Genomic DNA, 25553 nt, shown 5'->3' on the forward strand with positions numbered 1-25553 from the left:
TGAGAATCACAGCTTTAAGAGTCCCTTAGTCCACCTTATTCAGAAATTTAATTAACATGCAGAAAGTCTTAATTACTAAAGTCCTACCGAATCAAATTTTGTCTGTTATATCTGTTTGTGACCAAAATCCAAAGAATAGTTTTCAATCCTCATCTCTCTATTTGAATCTCAAGCAGCAACTGACGTAGGTTAAACATTTACTTCTTGAAACCCCAATTCTCTAGTTCTCCACTCTCTCACAGTCTCCTGGTTTTGTTCTTGCTCCTCTGGCTATTTTTTCCCAGTTGCTTTCCATGGGTTTCTCCTTGTCTGCCATTAGCTGAATGTTGGAATGCTACTTCCTTCTTTCCTCTTTTGAGGGCTGAATTATCCTTCTATGATGTATTAACATCCCATCCACTGGTTTTAAACATCATCTGTATGTTGATAGTTCCCAATTCTCCCGTCTAAAACCTCTTCTCTGAACTTCACATCAGATATCTCTCCTCCATTTGAAATTCATACTTATCTCATACTTAATATTGCTTAAATAGAACTCACCCCCCTGTGTTAACATCGCCCCAAATCCTTCTCAGTTCAGTAATGGCACAACTGTTCACTCTGATGCTTAGACCCTAACTCCCAAAGCCCTCCTAATTCATGACTTCTTATACTCTTGTTCCCTTGTAATCCATGTGCCATACATCAGCCATTAATCTGATCAAATTCTTATAGCAGTGCATTATCTCCTTAGCGTGGCCCTACATGATCTAGTCCCTGCCTTCTCCTCCCCCAACCCTACACCTCATTACTCAAAACAGGTGAAGTTCATTCCTGTATGAAGGCTTTTGTACTTCCTGGAAAGCTCTTCTTTAGGATTTTACATGACTTGTTCCTTCTTGCTATAAAACTATCCAATGTCACCTCTGCATCAAGATATTTTTTGCTCATAATCTTCTATCTTATAACTTCTCTGACTTTCCTCATAGTGTAGCATGCAGCATGGCAGGTTAGAAAACCAGGCTTCCTAGGCCTGAATCTTAGTGTACAGTTTCTTCTCTTTCTGACTTGGCAATCTACGTGAATGGTTTTTTGTTTTGTTTTGTTTTGTTTTGTTTGTTTGTTTGTTTTTTTACTTCAGTTTCCTTATCTTTAAAAATGTATAAACAGGGGCAGCCCAGGTGGCTCAGCAGTTTAGTACGGCCTTCAGCCTGGGACGGGATCCTGGAAACCCGGGATCGAGTTCCACATCCGGCTCTCTGCCTGCTTCTCCTTCTGCCTGTGTCTCTGCCTATGTCTCTGACTCTCTCTCTCTTTCTGTGTCTCTCATGAATATATAAATAAAATCTTTAAAAAAATGCATAAACAATAGTATCTGTCACTTAGGTTTATCATAAGGATTAAATGCGCTAGTATGTAAAAAGTATTTAGAAGCAGTCTAGCATACAAAGGCTACATAAGTGTTAGCTATTATTACCAAAAAAATATCTTGTTTATGTATTTGTTTTTGCATTTATTACTCCAGCTCTCATATACAATGGAAGGTCCAAAAGGACATGCACTTTGACTATTATGTTTGCTATAGTATCCTCAATGCCTAAAAAAGAAGCAGGTACTCAAACATTTGTGGAATGAATGGATGAATCTTGTTAAGTAGTGTGACTTCCCCCTAAAAAAACAGTACCCAGGGACCTACATACAATGTGAAGTTAAAAACCATGCCTCCCAATAAGCTCTTTCTAGTAATAGTAACTATGTGTATATGAAAACTCTTTTTAAAAATGCCTAAAAACAATTGCAATAAGTGATCTCACTTCAGTCATACTTTCGTTCATAATGGCTTTCAAATCTTTGTCTTTGCATTTCATGATTTATAAAAAAATCTGGAAAAAATGAAAATCATAATAATTATATATTGGCAGTTGACAGTGTACTAAGCACAGAGAAATAAGGGTTTCAATAGGAAGATGGCTGTCATCTCTTTATTAACTTATCAACAAAACTTGGCTGCTAGGCGCTTTCCTCCCAGGTCATAGATGTATTTGCTTAAGAGCATAACCATGAATTCTTCCCAGAATGCTGACAGGCAGTTTTGTACTCATAAACTGTGATAAGTCCCTGAGATTTCTGTCCTTTCCCCCAGGTGGCCTCGCATTACAATCTGCTTCCTAGCTCAGGGGTTCTACTCTCAGATTGGTTTCAAAGCTATCTGGAGACCAAAGTCTTTTTTCTTTAAAATGGTTCACCTCACTATTATATTTCCATAAAATATCTCTTTCTACATAATACTTCTTGAAAGGAGTGCCCGGGTGGCTCAACTCATTCAGAGTCTGACTCTTGATTTCAGCTCAGGTCATGATTTCAGGGTCAAGAGACTGAACCCCTGATAGGGTTTGCACTCAGTGGGGAGTCTGCTTGAAGTTATCTCTGGCTCCCTTTTTCCCTCCCTGCCACCAAAATAAATTTTAAAAAATAAATCTCTAAAAAATCCTGCTTGGAAAATTAAATGATAATTTGGGGAGACTATGGAGGTTGTTGAGCAAGGGAAGGAAAAAGAACTCTAAATAGAAATCAAATATTCTACTAAAAATTGGCTACAAGTGCTTTCCTTTTCTTTTTGTTTTGTTTGTTTTGTTTTGTTTTGTTTTGTTTCCAGTGGGAAGGTGTGACCTCAGAGTTTTAAAAATAAATGAGAAGTCCTTAAAGCAAGCATTTTCCATTTCGCCACAGCTTCTCCAGATTTATGCTTTGGGTGTTCACATATTAAAGTAATTTCTCTAGCTTCCTCCTTCTACCAGCATCATTTAAATATCTTCCGTGTCACCATCAAAAATATTCAACAGCATTTATAATGTGAGGGACAATAGGTATATGTTTCTTTGAGTGTCTATGCCACCTAGGAATGGAGCTAAAGACTGAGAAATAATATTCAATCACTCATAATGAATAATAATAATCACTCTCATAAATTCTCCAGCCTGGCTCATTCCATCTCACAGAGTAATGATCTTACAGCTTCTGGATCTCAACATAGTTCTATTTCACTATTCTGGTTCTGGTTTCTTCTGCACACTGCCTCTTATACTGAGCATATGTGGTAATGGTATATCTGCTCAAATTGTCTCTAATTCTTATCCCAGTCTCCCAAGGTGACCCAAAATGACACAGTATTTTTTTTATCAAAAATTGTCAGCAAAGGCAGTTTTAAAAAAGAAAGTATAAACAATAATAATTGTTGGTCTACAGGGATCCCTGGGTGGCGCAGCGGTTTAGCGCCTGCCTTTGGCCCAGGGCGCGATCCTGGAGACCCGGGATCGAATCCCACAGCGGGCTCCCGGTGCATGGAGCCTGCTTCTCCCTCTGCCTATGTCTCTGCCTCTCTCTCTCTCTCTGTGACTATCATAAATAAATAAAAATTTAAAAAAAAAAGAATCTTTAAAAAAAAATAATTGTTGGTCTACATATATATTTTTCACATTTATTAAGTTCCTTCCATTGCTCTTTTAAAATTGACATCCCCAGGTCATTGTCCTACCAAGTCTATACTCTAAAGACCCTGGGAGTCAACTGCCAGACCCAAGTTTCTAGTTCAGTGTGGATCTGGAATTGGATACTCTTTCCTTCAAGAGAATGCAGAAAACCCCTCTGAAATTAAATTGGAATATAGGGGTCAGTGGAAATGTCATTTACAACACATACAATGAGAGCTCACAGCTTTTAGTTATAGAACTATAATTTAGAGCCTTGATCATAGCACAAAAACAGGATAAATTATTGCTTAGATTTGTATAAGGTGCTTTGGTCAGTGAGGTTGTCATGACAGGGTACAGAGGTTTTTAGGATATCTGGTTATAGGTAATTTTCATTTAATTCTCAAGGCAAAGTTCTCAAGAGGAACAGTCATAAATATTCTCCGTTTGGTTAAATATCCTGATACTGACACATATTTTATTTTAGACACCCATTTAAAATGCATTTAAAAATACTGTGACCACCCAAATATTTTAAGCACTAATATTACCTTCTGAATTACATAGTGATATCTGAAGTTCTAAATCTATTTTTAAAAAATCTATGTACTTAAGATTCATGTCTTAATCACATGCAAATTCAGAATGTCTTATTTAATACTTATCAAAAATCTGTGATAGGTCTTGTTAATACTGAGCTCCATCAGCCTGACCTACCTGAATAAAAGCTTAGTTTAGAGAACACTACTAAATTGCTTAAAAACTTCATGCACAGCATAGATTCTGGAGATGAAAAGCAATATTGAAAAATAACTGGTAGTCAGGGTATGGTAGGATTCTGTAGTAAAAGTCTGTGAAGTGGGGCTCTCCAGTGTTTTTCTTGTCTAAAATCAAGTTTACTTTTTAATTTACTGGGAAAATAAAATCTAGGCCACTGCTCTTTCCTCTTTTCCATGATTCCACTACAACGTCTTTTGTTAAGATCACGCTGACTTCCCAATTTCCAACTCCACTTCAGACTTGCCAGTAATCATCCCACTGGACCTTCCTGGAGCATGGGTATTGCTGTCCACCATGCCGACATGCTCCCCTTGCGAGTATTCTACTGACCCCCACATTCCTGCCTTCTTGTCCTACATGAAGCAGTTCCAATCATCATCTCTGTATGCATGGCCACCACATCTAGCTATTATATCTCAACTTCTTCATTGTGCTTGCTATCATCTTAACTTCATGTTGAGAGTAACCTAAATGAATTTAAAGAGCTACCTGAATATTTTGTTTGGTAGCACTTTAAATCTACTAATTCTCTCCTAATGTGACTCCTCTTTCATTGTATTTCCAATTTCTCCTAAAAAAAAAAAAAAAAAAAGCATAATCTTCCCAGATGCCTCATATTTATCCTCTTTTCCCTTCATCATTACCATAATCTCATGTTGTTTCTAATTTCTGGTCAATTTACATAGTCTATTTACAATTTGTCCTACCTTATAAATTTTTATTCCTGTGTCCTTTATTCAAATTCTGACTTTTATATATAATATCCTATAATCTCTTCACTGGTCCTACCCATCACATATTCTAATCAATTGACATAGTTTCCAGATTATTTCTCAGGAAGCATAACTGTGATAATGTCACTCTTTTACTCAAAACCTATATAATGATTTGCCATCCTCTACGAAATTCCAAATCTAAATTCCTTCACTTGGAAATAAAGGCTAAGGCCTATATTTCAATTGTATATCCTACATCTCCATTTTCCACAGTCCATGGCCTCCCATTTGTTCTCACATGGGGCACATGGTCCCACATTCTCACATGGGTTCCTTAGGAGGAACTTGGAAATGTATGGAGGCATTTTGGATTATCATGGAGACTGAGCTGGGAAGTAGTGGTGGTGTATTTTAGTGCCCTAGATTCTGAATTTTCTGGCAGGCAGATCCCCATCGTTGTGTCTCACACAACAAAGAATTATTCCACTCAAAATGTCAAGAGCTTTCCTGTTAAGAAACAATGTAGCTTACACAGATTCAGTTACTCATTTTTAAAATTTGTTATATGCTTTTCTGTCTCCTTTGCCTAGAATGTCCTTTTCATATTTTCCCAAATGTCCAAATCTTGCTTATCCTTTAAGACCTATAGAATATGTCACTTTTCTGAGAGCCCGCCCAGAATCTCCTAACATGAATGTTAAACTACCACAGCATCTCAACGTATTCCTCTCTAATACTGTTTTCATTTTTACCTGGATGATATATTTTCCCTTCTCATTGAAAACAATGTAAACAAAGTACCATCTTTGTTTTCCTATATGACTAGAACATTGTCTGCGCTGGTACAGGTTATTTATGCTCATATGCTTAACTATTACAGCACATACAGTGAGTGTAAATGAAGGCTCCAGCACAGTCTCTGTTTTGTGATGGATTTAGAAATTCTTGCTTCAGCTTGCATACTAAATCATACTTAGCCCTGGATACTTATTTTAAGACATTTTTTAATTTGTGACCTCACTTACCCATCAAATTTAATGTCTATGACTTCTCTCCCACAACTCTGTGTCTTCTCCTAGGACATGACACCTTAGATTTTCATAGATAAAGCCTCTTCTCAATAAACTCAGAGCTTACTCCCCAGACTTCTTCCACTGGGTATCTCATGAATCCCCAATTCCTGCCCCTAGGTCCCCCTTGCTTCATGGTTTCTCCAAGTAGGTGGTCAGCAAATATTTGTTGAATGAAGAGATCCTTGGAATGGGTAGAAGGGAGTGGCTGATTGCATAATTGGGACAAGATACAAAACGACGATAGTACAATCACACAGAGCTTAATTTGAAGCTTAGAAAGCAACTGTGCTCGTAGATGCATTCAATCAGTCTCCCCACATAAATATCGTGGCACCTCCAGGAAGAGGCTGTTCCTAGGCTTCCACTCTGAAATTGCATTAGAGAGTCTTGAGAATCAACCATTCTATCATAATCAGCTTCCTAAAAAACGATCACTTCATTTTAGCCTTTTTATAGTCTTATATGACTCTTGGTTTACAAAATCATAGAATTTTTTGCCATTCTCTTAAAAGAAAAGAAATAAATTAGGCATAATTGTAAAAAGCCTGTCACAACACTCACAGGTACACTCTGGGATTCTTAAGGAATATGATTTCAAATTGACTATTTGAGTCTTATATTATTTAGTTGCAAACAAAACATCCATCATCATCATCATCTATAGAAATTGAAAGAAAACATATCTGGTTCCCCAGAGCATGATTCTGAGAAAATTAAGTGCTTTCAATTCATAGATATGACAGCTTCTTGATCACAAAAACAAACAAACAAAACCCCATACAAATTAGGATATGTTTTTCATTTGGAAGAGATAGCCCGATACCCTTACTGAAGCATGTACTGAATACAGTAACACATCATAACTTAATCAGAATAAGCTGCTATTATAACAAAAAAATCCTGTCCATGCAGGAGGAGATAATGCCTTACTTCACATGACTTGTACTTCAAAGATACAGTGTCATATGGGGACTTTTTATGACTTTGATTAGAAACCAGGAGTTTCTATACTTTCCAGAGAACAAAAAAGGGAAGAAGAATAGTGCTGGCTTTCAGCTTCTACTTCCCAATGTCTACAACACAAAATAAGTTCATGCAGATATAATCATTCATTTCATAAATAATGTACTAAGTACCTACTATGTGTCTGGCATTATTTTTAGGCTACATCAGTGAATCCCAAATTCCTGGCCTCATGGAGGTTGTATTTTTCCAGGTCTAAATATGAATGCACATGAGAGACCCGGGATCGAGTCCCGTGTCAGGCTCCCTGCATGGAGCCTGCTTCTCCCTCTCCCTCTGCCTATGTCTCTGCCTCTCTCTCTCTCTCTCTCTCTCTCATGCATAAATAAAATCTTTAAAAAAATATGAATACAGATGATGTCCACTGCATATCCTCCCCCGGTACTTCGTTCTTTTTATACTTCACATGCTTCTATACCTGGGGCAAACTTGACTTTTGTCTCTACTTTTTAACACACTCCATATATAGCCCTTTTAGAAAGTAATTATTGGTTTACAATAGGTAACTTGTGAAAATATATCACCAAGCACATCACTGAAAATAAACTAAATGGTTTTACAAGCTGTTTTAACTCTGTCAAGTCATCATATAACATAGCATTTGATGAGTGGGATAAACAGAAGATACAACAAAGCTGTATTAGATATTGATTCAAACATGACAGTGATTAGAAAACTTAACTTAGTTTTGGAAAATATAAGCACTTGTGAGAGTCTGCTTGAGTATAAGTGTATTCACCACAGGGAAAATATCCTAGGTTTTCATCATGTTTTTATTAATCAAAGAATCTTATTTACAAAAAAAAAAAAAAAAAAAAAAAAACACTTAAGACATCTAATACCTTTACCATCCCAATAATGAAATTCTATTTCTTTCTTTTTTTTAAGATTTATTTATTCATTCATGAGACATACACAGAGAGAGAAGCAGAGACGTAGGCAGAGGGAGAAGCATGCAGGGAGCCCTCGATCCCGGGACTCCAGGATCACACTCTGAGCCAAAGGCAGACGCTTAACCACTGAGCCACCCAGGCATCCCTGAAATTCTATTTCTTAACATCTTTGACAGGGCACAGCCTATTTGACTTTTGGTCAAATACTTCTTGTGGTTAGGTAGTAATTCACTACACTTAAAACAACTCATTCTTTTTCTGCTTAGCCCTTAAATTGCAGGGCCTGAACCCAACATGGTATTCTAGATATGGACAGCCCAAGTCAACTACACTGGAAATTTTCCCCTATTTCACAAGCTAAGTGGGCATAATCATTTTAAGACTATAAGATGGCCCCCATGTCATGCTACTGACATTTAGTTGAATTACCTAAATTAGTACCTTTAATTTTCTGGATTTTTCAGGGCACGAATATTTCTGAAAGACGTTAAGTAGAGGAGAAAATGAAGTAACTAACACAGGGTAGGGAAATTTTTATTTTGCCAAGTAAGGAATAACCATATGAAAAGCTATTATCTACTTTCATTATTATTTCATAAATCAAATGTTTTTGATGAATATCAAACAAGTAGAAAGCACATTAGTTTCTAACAAAAAATTGAATAAGTTTTACTTGGTGAAAAAAACTGATTATTACTAACCAAATTTCAGTATACACTATAAAAATGCTTTCATGGACCACTGTTTGAACTCACTGAACTTGATTGCAAATGCCCCTCTCAATTCCTGGTGCCCCAGGTGCTTTTGGTAAGCAATGTTTTCCTATCCACTAGTGCAATAGATTTTATTTAACCTTAGGTCCTGACTTTATATTTACCCTTATTACCCTTATTAAATGTAGTTTAGGAGGTTTCAAACATTAGTCCAAATTATCAACATATTTTAGAACCTTGCATTCTGTCTCATTTTTGTGCCATATGGAAATATAAAATATTTACTTTTAAAATATCCTTCCAAGTTCCTTTTTAAAATAGAGTAAGAATAAGTCCTATAGATAGCTCTATTTTTCCACCAGGTTGGGTTCAAACAGCTATCATTCAGATCACATTTCTCTACTTTATATAAAAGATTCATTAGAGCATTTCAGGATTGGGCATTAAGTGGCTTGTAGAAATTTCTCATCCAAGGCTTGTCCTCCCTTTATAATAGCTTGGTCTAATGTTCACTCTCCTTGTGTTTGAATGTCTGTGGCATTGAGAAACCCCAAATTCCTCCTCAACAATATCCAGTTCCTTTCAGGATAGCTCTGTTAGAGAGCATTTCTCATTCTATATTGAGATGAAGCTTATATCCTTGTAGCTCCTATCTACAGATTGTAGCTCTGCCCCTCAGGAATCTTTAGAACAAGTCTTTTAAAGATTTGCATCATAGTCTTTTAAAGATTTGATGACAGTGACGACATTTCTCAAAGTCTTACCTTTTCCTTCCTAGAAATTCCCTGTTGCCTTTATGAGTTTTTCATATGACATAGTTTCAAGTCATGTCACTATTTCTAATATCCTCTGCTAAATATGCTTCCAGTGACAATTCTTTTTTAAATGTGACAGATGTACCTGAAAAAGCATTATAGCTGTAGTCCTTGAGGCACAGTAAGAGCCAGGATGATCCAATTCACTGAAATCTCAGCAAATTCAATAGTTTTTAACAAACAGGAATTAAATGTTGCCCTATCAGCTCCTTCTGACCCTGTGTGTTCTCAGCCTGACTTACTCCAAAATCAATCTAGCAATATTTTTAATTGGTTGGGTTTTATTTAGAAATTAATAAAATACCTACTTCTGGTTAAATTAAGAGTTCTAAAAGAAATAAAATGGACTGTAAAACCATTCTCCTTGTTCTTTGTCCCATCTCATTTTCGTGGAAGTAATTAACTATTAAAATTCTCATGAGAACCTTTTAGAAAAATTTTCTATAACTACATAAATATATGGCTCAATCTATCTCCTTTTTGTTTTTTGTTTTTTTTTTTTTCAAATAAATGGGATAACATACATACTCACTTGAAATTTGACTCTTTCACTTATCTTGGGTATCGAGCATACCAAAACATAAGCTGAGCCGACTTAACTACTGACAGTTCCTAACATTTTCTGCTAACAGACACTTAGGTTGGTTCCGGCTTTTGTCATTATAAGTGAAGCTGCATAAAAACTTTATTCTTAGACTTTTGTGCATGTGCACATATATAGCTGTACCATAAATTGTTGGAAGTCAAATTAGTGGGACTAAATGCAAGTGCATGCTTTATTTCAATAGGTATTATAAAAGTAGAGCTTACACAGATTGGGACTCTCTCTCACACACACACACACACACACACACACACACACACACACACACAATTGGGATGCACTCCAGACCTACTAATTCTGAATTTCAGGATGTACTATATTAAGATATGTACAGTTTAAGGGGATCCCTGGGTGGCGCAGCAATTTGGCGCCTGCCTTTGGCCCAGGGCACGATCCTGGAGACCCGGGATCGAGTCCCACGTCGGGCTCCCGGTGCATGGAGCCTGCTTCTCCCTCTGCCTGTGTCTCTGCCTCTCTCTCTCTCTCTCTCTCTCTGTGACTATCATAAATAAATAAATAAAAATTTTAAAAAAAAGATATGTACAGTTTAAAAAATAATTTTGAAGTACAGAGAAGGTTGAGAATAACTTTTAAAATTTACTCTTTGACAAAAAGATGTTAAATCATATTAGTTTTTTTTCTGACAGCTATGTTACACTGTTGATTCACATTAAGATTACTATCAAGTGAAATCTCTAAGCCTTATGGAGGGTAAATTTTTGCTAAGCCATAACTCTTCCATTCTCTATTTTGCAATTTGCTTCAGAGTGCCCAATATGTATGGTTTAGTACTTACATCTATTATATTTCATCTGGATACCGAGATTTAGTATTATATTTTATATCCATATTCTAGAATATCCAAATTTTTTGTGACTCGATTCTTTCAGCTAATATAAGCCCTTTACTCTTAATTTAAAAAAAAAAAAAACAGGGAGAAGGGCAGAGGGAAAAGCAGGCTCCTCACTGAGCAGGGGACCTTGAGCTCCATCCTAGGACCCCGAAATCATGACCTAAGCCTAAGGCAGACACTTAACCAACTGAGCCCCCCAGGCGCCCCTTCTCTAATTTTTTTTTTTAGTATTTTATTTATTGATTCATGAGAGACACACAAAGAAAGAGAGAGAGAGAGGCAGAGACACAGGCAGAAGGAGAAGCAGGCTCCAAGCAGAGAGCCTGACATGGGACTCGATCCTGGAGATCCAGGATCATGCCCTGGGCTGAAGATGGCGCCAAGCCTCTGAGCCAACTGGGCTGCTCCCCTTCTCTTATTTTTAACTGAATGTTTTAAGAATATTATTTTATAGTCTTACCCAACTCATTAGAAAAACACTGAAATGAGCTAAGTCAAGAGCATATCAGCTGTAGCCACCAGCACAGAGCTCACCCTTGGTTAACAACTACAATTAATCAGCCTGTTTTAGGACTTTTTTTCATGAGCTACAGCTCAACTAATTATACCATGACTTTTTTCACGTTGTCAAAAAGAAGACACATCATGTTAGGAAAAGTATCATAAAGGTGTTGCCAAAAACCTCACTGCCCTTTATAAATATAGAATGATTTATCATTCTAGAAACCATCGTTCATATACACTGCATATATATGCTGCATTTCTGCTAGGTAGGGAGGATATAAGTAGTGAAAAGGAAGATTAAATCATTGGCTTCATGAACTTTATGTTTGAGTATGGAGTGGAGAATGTACAATAAAAGCAACAAAATAATACATAATTTCTGGTAGTGATAGAGACTTTAAAAGAAATAAATATGGTGACATAATGGAATATAGCTGAAGGAGTGACTTAGGGAAATTGATATCTGAGAAGATGATATTTGAGCTGAGTCCTTATAAAATGAACATAATAGGATCTGGCCATATGGAAAAGAAAATACTGGGGAACTACTATGTGCAAACTCCCTCAGGTGGGAACTAACGTGCTGTATTCTAGAAACAAAAAGGCCAATATGCAGAGATCTAATGAGTGAAAAGGGAAATAATACAGAGTGGGGCTGGAAGTTAGGCAGTAGGAAGTTTATTATATAAGTCTGAATAAGGCATAAAAAATGAATTTTACTATAAAAGCTAAGAAAAGCAATTGCCATTGTAAATATCTTCAAAATTTACTTTAGCCTTTAGATAGAAAGTAGGTTAAAGAGAAGTATAGGAAAAAAAAATAAAATAAAAAAAAATAAAAAAAAAAAGAGAAGTATAGGCATGGAAATCATATAAAATGATGTTTCTGTGGTCCAAGATAGAAATGATGGTATAAGCTAAGATGTGGACAGATAAGCTGGAGAAAAGTATATAGATTCAAGATAAATATTTTTGGTGAAATTGATGGGACTAGTTAATGAATTCAATAGGAAAAACAGCCATTAGATTTAGAATAGGGATGCCTGGGTGGCTTAGTAGTTGAGCATCTGCGTAATACTCAGGGCCTGATACCCCAGTCCTGGGATCCAGTCCCTCATCAGGCTCCCCGCAGGGAGTCTGCTTCTCCCTCTGCCTATATTTCTGCCTCTCTCTTTGTGTCTCTCATGAATAAATAAATCTTTTTTTAAAGATATCATTAGGATAAAAACTTCACAAGAACAAGGATTTTCATCTGATTGTTTTCTTTACTATTTACCCTCCAGATACCACATAGTATATGGTCAATAAATATTTACTGAATGAAGAAAGGAAAATTTCCAGGTTTTTCCCCAGAGCAACCAGGCAAATAGCCATGCATTAGCTTAAATCAGTAAGACTCTTCAGTCTCATTTCATCTCATTCTGCTACTGCTATCATTCAGTAGCAGAATGAGATGGGAATGCAACAATCAGGAGTTCCATGTTGGCTTAAGTTTTAGATGTCTTCTAGATGTCAAAGTGCAAATGTCAAGACTATACTATATCTGAGTGTGGCCTTTAGGGGAGAGATCTGGCCTGGAGAGAAAGGTTGGAAGCCATCAGCAGGTAGTCATGGATTTATTGTAATAAATAATAAAAAAAAAAACTAAAGAGCCCCAGAATTACATTTTTTTTAAAGTTTGACTATGGAGATACATAAAACATTTAAAATAACATTTACTAATAAAACATTTATTAATGGAAAGATTCAAAGAGCCATTATTCCCAAAATAGTTCAAGACATTTTAACAATTTCAATAAAAATTCTAATGTACTTTCATGGAACTTGACAAGTCTATCTTGAAAGTTATATGAACAAGCAAGAAATAAGAGCAATAAACAAACAAAAAATCACCACCAATAACAACAAAAAACAAGGTGAGTCAATTTGCCTGGAGATATTTAGTGTAAAGCCATAATTAAGACATTGCAATATTGTTGCAGGAATAAAGACATAAACCAGTGGAACAGAATAGGGAACCCAGAAACTTGTATATTTTGGAATGTACTTCAATTTACCTATCAATCTATATTTACATACAGAATAGCAGTAAATAAAAAAAAGAATAGTAGTAAATAAAATATACATTTGATAAATATGTATCGTACGTATATAAGGCACTATATAAAACATGTATATGTATGCATGTGTTACAAATAGGTACAGCATATACATATACGTGTATATATATGTATATATATTTATATATAAAATAATAGAAATGTTTTAAAAAGTGTGTACATGTGTGTGAAACAATGATAGCATTTTACATTAATAGGGAAAAGGATCAACTATCACCATCACATGATTGGCCCAGTGGTTACCACTGTAAAAAAAAAAATCTCTGCCTCAGGTTAGACATAAAAATAAATTTTAGATGAAGTAAATATCCATATGTTAATTAATGATACTTCATCCTTTTTTAAAGAAAATATGAAAACTATTTAACATCTTTGTTGAGAAATTTTTTTTTTTTTTTGAGAAAATTTCTTAAAGCAAAAGTCAACAAACCATTATACACAGTAGATGCTCAATAAATATCTGTGGAAGTAATTGAAAGATGGATCATTAAAGTTCCAAAAATCTTCAATGATCAAATACTATTTCAAAAGTTAAAAGAAAAGCTATAGTCAACAAAAGATATTTTTAACAACCTCAAGCAATGTAATAATAAAAAAGACAACCCAACTAAAAATAGCAAAGGATTTAGGCAATACACAGAATTAGAAAGCCAAATGGTTAACAAGCATTTGAAACAAAACGTTCCTTTTAGTAATCAGAAAATTACAAATTAAAACAAGTGAGATATATTTAAAACTCTTCAGATTCAAAAGACATTTAAAAGGTGACAGCATCAAATGCAATCCACAGTGTGAATAAATGCAAACTCTCCTTGGCTGCAAAAAGGAGTATAAATGATTCAATCACTTTAGGGACCCCACTGTAGTATTCTGGTTCCTTGTTAGATCTCACAGAAAACGGACATCAACTGTGAGATCTCAGTTGCAGGTCCTCTGGACTACACTTCTCCAGCCAGTTTTTACTTGTTAATTAACATTAAGTCCAATGGAGGAATCTCCCTTACTATTTCCTCAATATTCTTAGAGATAAATTATCAGCAAGGTAAATCAAGAATTGAACACATATACTACTTTTAGAATAATGAGAATCTCAGTGGATATCCAGAGATTTGAAGTCTCTAGTCATTGTTATATTTCATATCCTTACATTTGTGATCTTTTTAGGAAGTAGTTATCCATATCATCTCTTGATTATTCTAAGACAAGGTGTTTAAAATTGCCCTTAGCTGTATACTGATTCATGGTTCAAGACACTAACCTAAAAATTATTCCTAAAAGTATGTTGCTTTTCAAATAACAAACAAACAAAAACTTCTGAATTGCAGACAAGGAAACATTTCTTGTCTTTTTTTCAAATTCATGTCTTTGAATAAAAGAGGGGAAAAAAGTCATTCCTTTCATATTCTGAGATTTCAAAATAAATAATGACTAAAAATAAAATCACTGGACAAAGCCCTGGTTTAATTTCACAATATACCTTTGTCTCACAAGATTCTGATATGATTCCTTAGGGAATATTATAAGAGCCAGGTAATAAATAAGAAACTAGGTACCTAGTAAAGAATAAACCATGACCTTAGGACAAGTCAGCATTGGTATTTAAAACAAATATCTTAGTAGATTTTCATAAATATAAAGGTCTGAAGTATTATATATAATTTTTATAGTTAGTTTAATTAACAAGACAGCAACTTAGTTATCATACCTGTGGACACAAGGTTTCCAGGTGATTGGCTGCAATTTTGACAATTTTAATCCCATCTTCATTTGTTGACATGGAACAAGCAAGATTTGCCACCTTAAATACAAGCCAAAATAATGGAAATTATTTCAAATTAGTAAGGAAATGCAGAAACATTTGTTATCCTAAATAAATTAGAGAATGTATATAGTCATTGAAAAATCTCAGTGATAACAGCATTCTCATAAATGTCACTGCAATGTTTTATGGAACTACTTAGAGTATCTGTTAAAATAATTAACAACAAAGAGCTCTAGAAAGTTGTTTAAAACAAAAAGGAAGACTGATAAGTCAATCAGTCAACCCTATCCAGTCTCTTTGTATCAACATCTAACCCATAATAAGATGATAGCTATTATGGATTCCTACAGAATTGAAAAAGAAAAGGCTTATCTATGGATTGAATGCTACTAGATTCTTGGAATCTCATACGATTATGTTTTTTCTTAAGTTTATAATTGTTTTATTATTTTTTCATTCCCCAGCAGTCAATTATACATATTTAAGTAGCATTAAGCATGACTGTATCATTACTCATGTTTTATTCAGCATCAAATATATTACAAAGCTGGACAAATACAAGATAATTAAATTCTTCTTCCTGTTCTTGCTTTTCTACTATAACTTCATGGGCACTGTTCTATATTCCAGCAGTCAATTTGATTCAAGCATTAGTAACACCTATATTCCTTTATACACTATTCCTTTTGAAATTTGCATTGTTTTCCAACAAAATGGGTGCTTGATTAAATAATCACCTTAATGTCCATTACCTAAGCCCAATATTTACAAATACTTTCTCTCTCTCTTTTTTTTTTTTTTTTTTAAGATTTACTTACTTATTCATGAGAGAGAGAGAGAGAGAGAGGCAAAGACATAGGCAGAGAGAGAGGCAGGCTCCTCACAGGGAGCCCCATGTTGGACTCGATTCCCAGACCCAGAATCATGTCCTGAGCCAAAGGCAGACGCTCAACCACTGAACCACCCAGGCATTCCTACAGATACTTTCTTAATGCCATGAAAGACCCATGAGAAAAGCATGGGATTCCTTTCTCTTCCTTTGACTCTCATTCTTATTCAGTGTTGTTCTTGCTAGCAGGTGAGTGAGTGCATAGAGCAGTAGTGTTTCCTCTGATCTACAAGCTGTCATTGTCTTCATTATTGCAAGGAAAGAGCTTTTCTATCATTTGTTAACTTTCCTAATGTCTCTCTTGGTTATTATATACATCAACACATTGCAGGCTTTACTACTCAAATCCAAAATACATTCAGTTTCAGAGAAATCACACATTAGGTGCAATAGAAGCAAACAACAATTATATTCTTAGATCACAATTGTATAGTACCACAAAAGTAATTTAAGTGGATTTATAGTCTGTTTTTCATAGCATTACTTTTAATATGTGAACAGTGAAACAAATTCCTTGATTGTATTTACATATAATGAAATAAAAGCAATACATTATTTAACTGTGGAAGGGCATTGTTCACTTTATTAAGGTATATGAAAACGGCTTGCTTGAAAAGGGCTTTTGTTGGCTTGAAGGTCACAATGCTTCAACTTTCATATCTGACATACAATTAGCACATCTGTGAATTATTTGAAAAGGCCAGTAGTTTCCATACCCCCTCCTACCCCCGAGCCCCACTCACAGAAAGTACGATTCAGCAATCTAATCACTTTGACATGTCTTCTAATAATTTGCATTGCACTGAAGAAAATCTCCATCTGCAAATCTGAACACTGTTTCTTTTAAGCAAAATTTTAAAAATTAGAAATTATTGGCTCAATCTTTTGGTCAAATTAGATAAATGCTGGTTAAGCCAAAATTTAAAAATTACAAAATCATGCCCCAAATATTCTTTTCCTTTATTTTTTTAATGGATCATCTTTTTCTTTTTTCCCTTTTAAAAAAAAGATATTCTTGTATTGGACATCTGCTGGACACCATCTTTTTCGTAAGCCAATCAGTGACTAACATAACGTGGATATATCCTGCCCATAAAAAATCTATTTATGTGAACAGATTTAGGTTTTACAAAACTCTCAATTGAAAATATAGCACAGCTAAAAGTTTTCTACCCTATTAATGATCATCCTAACACTCTCTCTTCTTTTATTTAGACATACTTGAAATTCTCCTTACCAGAACGGTTTCATGTCAGATAAATTTTCTAAATAATCAAGTACTATTTCCAGATTAAGGCAAGTAGAATTTTAGTGCTTTTTTAATACAAACAAATTTGAATTTATGAGATAGCTAGTTTCTGTGACAAAATGAAAAAAAAAAAAGTTAAGTGATAGAAATAAAATCTCTTTACATTTCTAGTTTAAGTGACTTGTGACATATTTTCCTTTTTTTTTTTTTTTATTTATTTTTTTTTTATTGGTGTTCAATTTACTAACATACAGAATAACACCCAGTGCCCGTCACCCATTCACTCCCACCCCCCGCCCTCCTCCCCTTCTACCACCCCTAGTTCGTTTCCCAGAGTTAGCAGTCTTTATGTTCTGTCTCCCTTTCTGATATTTCCCACACATTTCTTCTCCCTTCCCTTATTTTCCCTTTCACTATTATTTATATTCCCCAAATGAATGAGAACATATAATGTTTGTCCTTCTCCGACTGACTTACTTCACTCAGCATAATACCCTCCAGTTCCATCCACGTTGAAGCAAATGGTGGGTATTTGTCATTTCTAATAGCTGAGTAATATTCCATTGTATACATAAACCACATCTTCTTTATCCATTCATCTTTCGTTGGACACCGAGGCTCCTTCCACAGTTTGGCTATCGTGGCCATTGCTGCTATAAACATCGGGGTGCAGGTATCCCAGCGTTTCATTGCATTTGTATCTTTGGGGTAAATCCCCAACAGTGCAATTGCTGGGTCGTAGGGCAGGTATATTTTTAACTGTTTGAGGAACCTCCACACAGTTTTCCACAGTGGCTGCACCAGTTCACATTCCCACCAACAGTGTAAGAGGGTTCCCTTTTCTCCACATCCTCTCCAACATTTGTTGTTTCCTGCCTTGTTAATTTTTCCCATTCTCACTGGTGTGAGGTGGTATCTCATTGTGGTTTTGATTTGTATTTCCCTGATGGCAAGTGATGCAGAGCATTTTCTCATGTGCATGTTGGCCATGTCTATGTCTTCTTCTGTGAGATTTCTGTTCATGTCTTTTGCCCATTTCATGATTGGATTGTTTGTTTCTTTGGTGTTGAGTTTAATAAGTTCTTTATAGATCTTGGAAACTAGCCCTTTATCTGATATGTCATTTGCAAATATCTTCTCCCATTCTGTAGGTTGTCTTTGAGTTTTGTTGACTGTATCCTTTGCTGTGCAAAAGCTTCTTATCTTGATGAAGTCCCAATAGTTCATTTTTGCTTTTGTTTCTTTTGCCTTCGTGGATGTATCTTGCAAGAAGTTACTATGGCCGAGTTCAAAAACGGTGTTGCCTGTGTTCTTCTCTAGGATTTTGATGGAATCTTGTCTCACATTTAGATCTTTCATCCATTTTGAGTTTATCTTTGTGTATGGTGAAAGAGAGTGGTCTAGTTTCATTCTTCTGCATGTGGATGTCCAATTTTCCCAGCACCATTTATTGAAGAGACTGTCTTTCTTCCAATGGATAGTCTTTCCTCCTTTATCGAATATTAGTTGCCCATAAAGTTCAGGGTCCACTTCTGGATTCTCTATTCTGTTCCACTGATCTATGTGTCTGTTTTTGTGCCAGTACCACACTGTCTTGATGACCACAGCTTTGTAGTACAACCTGAAATCTGGCATTGTGATGCCCCCAGATATGGTTTTCTTTTTTAAAATTCCCCTGGCTATTCGGGGTCTTTTCTGATTCCACACAAATCTTAAAATAATTTGTTCTAACTCTCTGAAGAAAGTCCATGGTATTTTGATAGGGATTGCATGAAACGTGTATATTGCCCTGGGTAACATTGACATTTTCACAATATTAATTCTGCCAATCCATGAGCATGGAATATTTTTCCATCTCTTTGTGTCTTCCTCAATTTCTTTCAGAAGTGTTCTATAGTTTTGAGGGTATAGATCCTTTACATCTTTGGTGAGGTTTATTCCTAGGTATCTTATGCTTTTGGGTGCAATTGTAAATGGGATTGACTCCTTAATTTCTCTTTCTTCAGTCTCATTGTTAGTGTATAGAAATGCCACTGACTTCTGGGCATTGATTTTGTATCCTGCCACGCTACCGAATTGCTGTATGAGTTCTAGCAATCTTGGGGTGGAGACTTTTGGGTTTTCTATGTAGAGTATCATGTCATCGGCGAAGAGGGAGAGTTTGACTTCTTCTTTGCCAATTTGAATGCCTTTAATGTCTTTTTGTTGTCTGATTGCTGAGGCTAGGACTTCCAGTACTATGTTGAATAGCAGTGGTGAGAGTGGACATCCCTGTCTTGTTCCTGATCTTAGGGGAAAGGCTCCCAGTGCTTCCCCATTGAGAATGATATTTGCTGTGGGCTTTTCATAGATGGCTTTTAAGATGTCAAGGAATGTTCCCTCTATCCCTACACTCTGAAGAGTTTTGATCAGGAATGGATGCTGTATTTTGTCAAATGCTTTCTCTGCATCCAATGAGAGGATCATATGGTTCTTGGTTTTTCTCTTGCTGATATGATGAATCACATTGATTGTTTTACGGGTGTTGAACCAGCCTTGTGTCCCAGGGATAAATCCTACTTGGTCATGGTGAATAATTTTCTTAATGTACTGTTGGATCCTATTGGCCAGTATCTTGTTGAGAATTTTTGCATCCATGTTCATCAGGGATATTGGTCTGTAATTCTCCTTTTTGGCGGGGTCTTTGTCTGGCTTTGGAATTAAGGTGATGCTGGCTTCATAGAACGAATTTGGAAGTACTCCATCTCTTTCTATCTTTCCAAACAGCTTTAGGAGAATAGGTATGATTTCTTCTTTAAACGTTTGATAAAATTCTCCTGGGAAGCCATCTGGCCCTGGACTCTTGTGTCTTGGGAGGTTTTTGATGACTGCTTCAATTTCCTCCCTGGTTATTGGCCTGTTCAGGTTTTCTATTTCTTCCTGTTCCAGTTTTGGTAGTTTGTGGCTTTCCAGGAATGCGTCCATTTCTTCTAGATTGCCTAATTTATTGGCGTATAGCTGTTCATAATATGTTTTTAAAATCGTTTGTATTTCCTTGGTGTTGGTAGTGATCTCTCCTTTCTCATTCATGATTTTATTAATTTGAGTCTTCTCTCTCTTCTTTTTAATAAGGCTGGCTAATGGTTTATCTATCTTATTAATTCTTTCAAAGAACCAACTCCTGGTTCTGTTGATCTGTTCCACAGTTCTTCTGGTCTCGATTTCGTTGAGTTCTGCTCGAATCTTTATTAGCTCCCTTCTTCTCTTGGGTGTAGGATCTATTTGCTGTTTTTTCTCTAGCTCCTTTATGTGTAAGGTTAGCTTTTGTATTTGAGTTCTTTCCAGTTTTTGAATGGATGCTTGTATTGCGATGTATTTCCCCCTTAGGACTGCTTTTGCTGCATCCCAAAGATTTTGAACGGTTGTATCTTCGTTCTCATTAGTTTCCATGAATCTTTTTAATTCTTCCTTAATTTCCTGGTTGACCCTTTTATCTTTTAGCAGGATGGTCCTTAACCTCCATGTGTTTGAGGTCCTTCCAAACTTCTTGTTGTGATTTAGTTCTAATTTCAAGGCATTATGGTCCGAGAATATGCAGGGGACAATCCCAATCTTTTGGTATCGGTTCAGACCCGATTTGTGACCCAATATGTGGTCTATTCTGGAGAAAGTTCCATGTGCGCTTGAGAAGAATGTGCATTCAGTTGAGTTTGGATGTAAAGTTCTGTAGATATCTGTGAAATCCATCTGGTCCAGTGTATCATTTAAAGCTCTCGTTTCTTTGGAGATGTTTTGCTTAGAAGACCTATCGAGTATAGAAAGAGCTAGATTGAAGTCACCAAGTATAAGTGTATTATTATCTAAGTATTTCTTCACTTTGGTTAATAATTGATTTATATATTTGGCAGCTCCCACATTCGGAGCATATATATTGAGGATTGTTAAGTCCTCTTGTTGAATAGATCCTTTAAGTATGATATAGTGTCCCTCTTCATCTCTCACTACAGTCTTTGGGGTAAATTTTAGTTTATCTGATATAAGGATGGCTACCCCTGCTTTCTTTTGAGGACCATTCGAATGGTAAATGGTTCTCCAACCTTTTATTTTCAGGCTGTAGGTGTCCTTCTGTCTAAAATGAGTCTCCTGTAGACAGCAAATAGATGGGTCCTGCTTTTTTATCCAGTCTGAAACCCTGCGCCTTTTGATGGGGTCATTAAGCCCGTTCACATTCAGAGTAACTATTGAGAGATATGAGTTTAGTGTCATCATGATATCTATTCAGTCTTTGTTTTTGTGGACTGTTCCACTGAACTTCTTCTTAAAGGGGAATTTTAAGAGGCCCCCTTAAAATTTCTTGCAGAGCTGGTTTGGAGGTCACATATTCTTTTAGTTGCTGCCTGTCTTGGAAGCTCTTTATCTCTCCTTCCATTTTGAATGAGAGCCTTGCTGGATAAAGTATTCTTGGTTGCATGTTCTTCTCATTTAGGACCCTGAATATATCCTGCCAGCCCTTTCTGGCCTGCCAGGTCTCTGTGGAGAGGTCTGCTGTTACCCTAATACTCCTCCCCATAAAAGTCAGGGATTTCTTGTCTCTTGCTGCTTTAAGGATCTTCTCCTTATCTTTGGAATTTGCAAGCTTCACAATTAAATGTCGAGGTGTTGAACGGTTTTTATTGATTTTAGGGGGGGATCTCTCTATTTCCTGGATCTGAATGCCTGTTTCCCTTCCCAGATTAGGAAAGTTTTCAGCTAGAATTTGTTCAAATACATATTCTGGCCCTCTGTCCCTTTCGGCGCCCTCGGGAACCCCAATTAAACGTAGGTTTTTCTTCCTCAGGCTGTCGTTTATTTCCCTTAATCTATCTTCATGGTCTTTTAATTGTTTGTCTCTTTTTTCCTCAGTTTCCCTCTTTGCTGTCAACTTGTCTTCTAGGTCACTCACTCGTTCTTCCACCTCGTTAACCCTCGTCGTTAGGACTTCTAGTTTGGATTGCATCTCATTCAATTGGTTTTTAATTTCTGCCTGATTAGCTCTAAATTCTGCAGTCATGAAGTCTCTTGAGTCCTTTATACTTTTTTCTAGAGCCACCAGTAGCTGTATAATAGTGCTTCTGAATTGGCTTTCTGACATTGAATTGTAATCCAGATTTTGTAACTCTGTGGGAGAGAGGACTGTTTCTGATTCTTTCTTTTGAGGTGAGGTTTTCCTTCTAGTCATTTTGCTCAGTGCAGAGTGGCCAAAAGCAAGTTGTATTGGGAAAAAGAGAAAAAGAGAGGAGAGAAAGAAGGAAAGAAAAGAGAAAGAGAAAAAAAAAGGGAAGAAAAAGAAAAAAAAACGAAAAAAAAAAAAAAAAAAAGAAGAAAAAGAGAAAGAAAAAGAAAGGAGAAAAAAAGGGGGTGGGGGAAGGAAACAAATCAAAAAGCAAAACAAAACAAAAACAAAAACAAAAACAAAAACAAACAAACAAAAAAAGAACCACCGGGGAGTATCTTCTGATTCTGTGTACTTTAATTCCCCGGCTTCTCCTGGAAGTTGTCCGTCTAGCTGGTCTTCTGGGGGAGGGGCCTGTTGTGCTGATTTTCAGGTGTTAGCAGTTGGGGGAGCTGCTGTGCCCCTGCCTGGTTCAGGGCTCGGTGGGGGTTGTTTACCCCGTGAGGCCGCAGGAGGAACAGCCCCAGTGGCGGGGCAGCTCTGGAAACCTGGATTCAGCTCCGGCAGGAACTCCGTCTGCAGGGCCTGGAGGCTCCGGGCGGGGCCGCTGATCTGCTCAGCTGGGGCAGGAGCGTCCTTGCTGTCCTGGGCCCTCCCGGCCTCTGCCTGTCCCGGGGGAGGCGGGATCCTGGGCTGTGTCCCGGCGCCCTGTGCTCCGGAGCCTGCGCTGTTGGATTCGCGCTCCCGGGCCGCGCAACCCCCTCCGCGGAGCTGCCGCCCGAGCCCCTCCGAGCTGCTCCTGGAACCGCGCAGCCCCCTCCGCACGGAGCCTCTTCTTCTGCCCGAGCCCCTCCGAGCTGCTCCCGGGGCCCCGCAGCCCCCTCCGCGGAGCCGCCCCCGAGCCCCTTCAGCTGCTCCGGGTCCCGCCGGTCCCGCCGTGCGCGCTGCAGCCCTTAGGGAGCTCGGCGCACTCTCCTGGGGCGCAGTTGCTGTTACTGTCCCCGGGAGCCCGAGGGCATCCCCGCCCTCCTGGGTCCTGCTCCAACTCCCCACGAGCCCCTTTCCGCCCGGGAAGGTCGGTGCAGCTCCTGCTCCTCCGGGACGGGGCTCTCCTGTCCTGGGGACACTCGCCCCGGCCTCAGCCCGGCTCCTCACGGGCCCCTCCCCCTTGGAGGCCTTTGTTCCTTTATTCCTTTTCCCCCGTCTTCCTACCTTGATAGAAGCGCGAACTCTTCTCACTGTAGCATTCCAGCTGGTCTCTCTTTGAATCTCAGGCCGAATTCATAGATTTTCAGGATAATTTGAAGGTTTTCTAGGTAGTTTGGTGGAGACAGGTGATTTGGAGACCCTACTCCTCCGCCATCTTGCTCCTCCCCCTCGACTTGTGACATATTTTCCAAAGCTATATCAGTATGTAAGTGAGAGCTAAGTTTCTTCTAACAATATTCCTAAATTCTGTGTGGCAGCCAGTTATATTTCCAAGCACAGCATAAAGGCAACTCCCTATTAATCAAAGAAAGCAGCATGCAAATAAAATATTTTGTAAAAGTGTTTGAGATATTTAGACATCTGACCTCCTTTGTATATCTAACATTGACAACATTTCAAAGTCTGTGTAAAGCTTCATTATTCAAGAGATCCTTTTGAAAACTTCTGCCCACTAAAGGAAAGGGAGGAGTCATGTCTCTATGACATAGGGAGGTTTTAGAGACAAACAGATCTGGGCTTGAATCTGATTTCCACGACTAATGAACATTTTATTTACTATGGACAAAGTGTTAGCTTCTCTAAGCTTATTTTGTAACCTGAAAAATGGGTATGATAGTACCTAGGTCACTGGAGTGGCTTGATTAAATAAGATAGTGTGTGGAGATGGCTTGATGCTACCAGCTAGGCTTGACCATGCATAGATTTCCTTCCAGTTCATTTGTCTCTCTACCAATGCAAGGTGGGAAAGAACAGTCTCTTAGGAAGTTTTACAGAATTAAAACTTTAAGAGCCTAAGGACATTTGACAAAATGTCTAATCTGAGAGCTACAAACTGAAGCATTTTCAGGACTCATGCAGGATATACAAACATAGAATCTTGATAACAACTCAGCGGTTGGGTGGGTTGGTAGGTCCCCATGTGAATGTGAGTGTGTATGCCCTCCCTAAAGGCATTAGAACTCATTAAAACAAGATGAAAAACAAACAAATAGCAACACTGTCTTGACCAAACCAACAGTCTCCTAGCTTAGTTCATAGGTCAGCAGTTTGTGCATTCTGATCTTATTCTCTAATCATCTCTTGTATAGATAGGAAGACAAAATCAAACAGGGAGAAGAAACATATTCAAACCATCCAATGACAGGGAGACTATTAATTAGAGATATGTGTGTGTTCTTTTATGCCACCCTGAATTAAAAGTATTGAAAGAAGTTCCTACACTGAAATAACTTTTTACTAATATTGTACTACATTCTTAGCCTAGTCCATGAACGTCAGTCTAAATTATCCTAAATAAAGGGACCAAAAACGCTCAGGTAAATTCATACATTTATTAAAAGAAAAAGGCCAGAACACGATATTCTTTCATTTTTATAAAAAAAAAATAAACTAGGACACTTGGGTGGCTCAGTTGGTTGGGCACTCAACTCTTGGTTTTGGCTTTGCTTATGATCTCAGGATCCTGGGTTCAAGCCCCACATGAGGCTCCATACTCAGAGAGGAGTCTGCTTGGGATTCTCTCCCTCTGCCCCTTCCCCTGCTTGTGCTCTCTTGCTCTTTCTCGCTTGCTCTCTCTCTGTCAAATACATCTTAAAAATAAAAACTATATCATTAAAATCATTACTGATAGTGTATCTAATAACTGCAAAAGAAGTATTTTTTTAAATATTTTATTTATTTATTCATGGTGACAGAGACACACACACACACACACACACACACACACACAAACAGGCTCCATGCAGGGAGCCTGACGCGAGACTGGATCCCG

At 37.3% G+C, this 25553-nt stretch overlaps 1 protein-coding gene and 1 long non-coding RNA gene across 9 annotated transcripts in view; one reads left to right on the forward strand and one right to left on the reverse strand.

Annotated features, from left to right (window-relative positions):
- Positions 1–25553, reverse strand: part of CTNNA3 (catenin alpha 3) — a 1688099-nt gene that overhangs the window by 616868 nt on the left and 1045678 nt on the right. For all 7 annotated transcript variants that reach the window (XM_077894689.1, XM_077894690.1, XM_077894691.1 and 4 more), the window contains exon 10: positions 15248–15340. In XM_077894689.1, the coding sequence (XP_077750815.1) occupies positions 15248–15340 (93 nt within the window). The remainder of the gene's footprint in view (positions 1–15247; positions 15341–25553) is intronic.
- LOC144312260 (uncharacterized) overlaps positions 1–25553 on the forward strand; it is an 88170-nt gene that overhangs the window by 44926 nt on the left and 17691 nt on the right. Inside the window, exon 3 of one of the 2 annotated variants that reach the window (XR_013377764.1) lies at positions 17409–17493. The exons of the other annotated variant lie outside the window; for it this stretch is intronic. This is a non-coding gene — a long non-coding RNA (uncharacterized LOC144312260). The remainder of the gene's footprint in view (positions 1–17408; positions 17494–25553) is intronic. 2 annotated transcript variants of the gene reach the window in all.

Source organism: Canis aureus, chromosome 4 (assembly GCF_053574225.1).
Source record: "Canis aureus isolate CA01 chromosome 4, VMU_Caureus_v.1.0, whole genome shotgun sequence".
Lineage (NCBI taxonomy): Eukaryota > Metazoa > Chordata > Mammalia > Carnivora > Canidae > Canis > Canis aureus.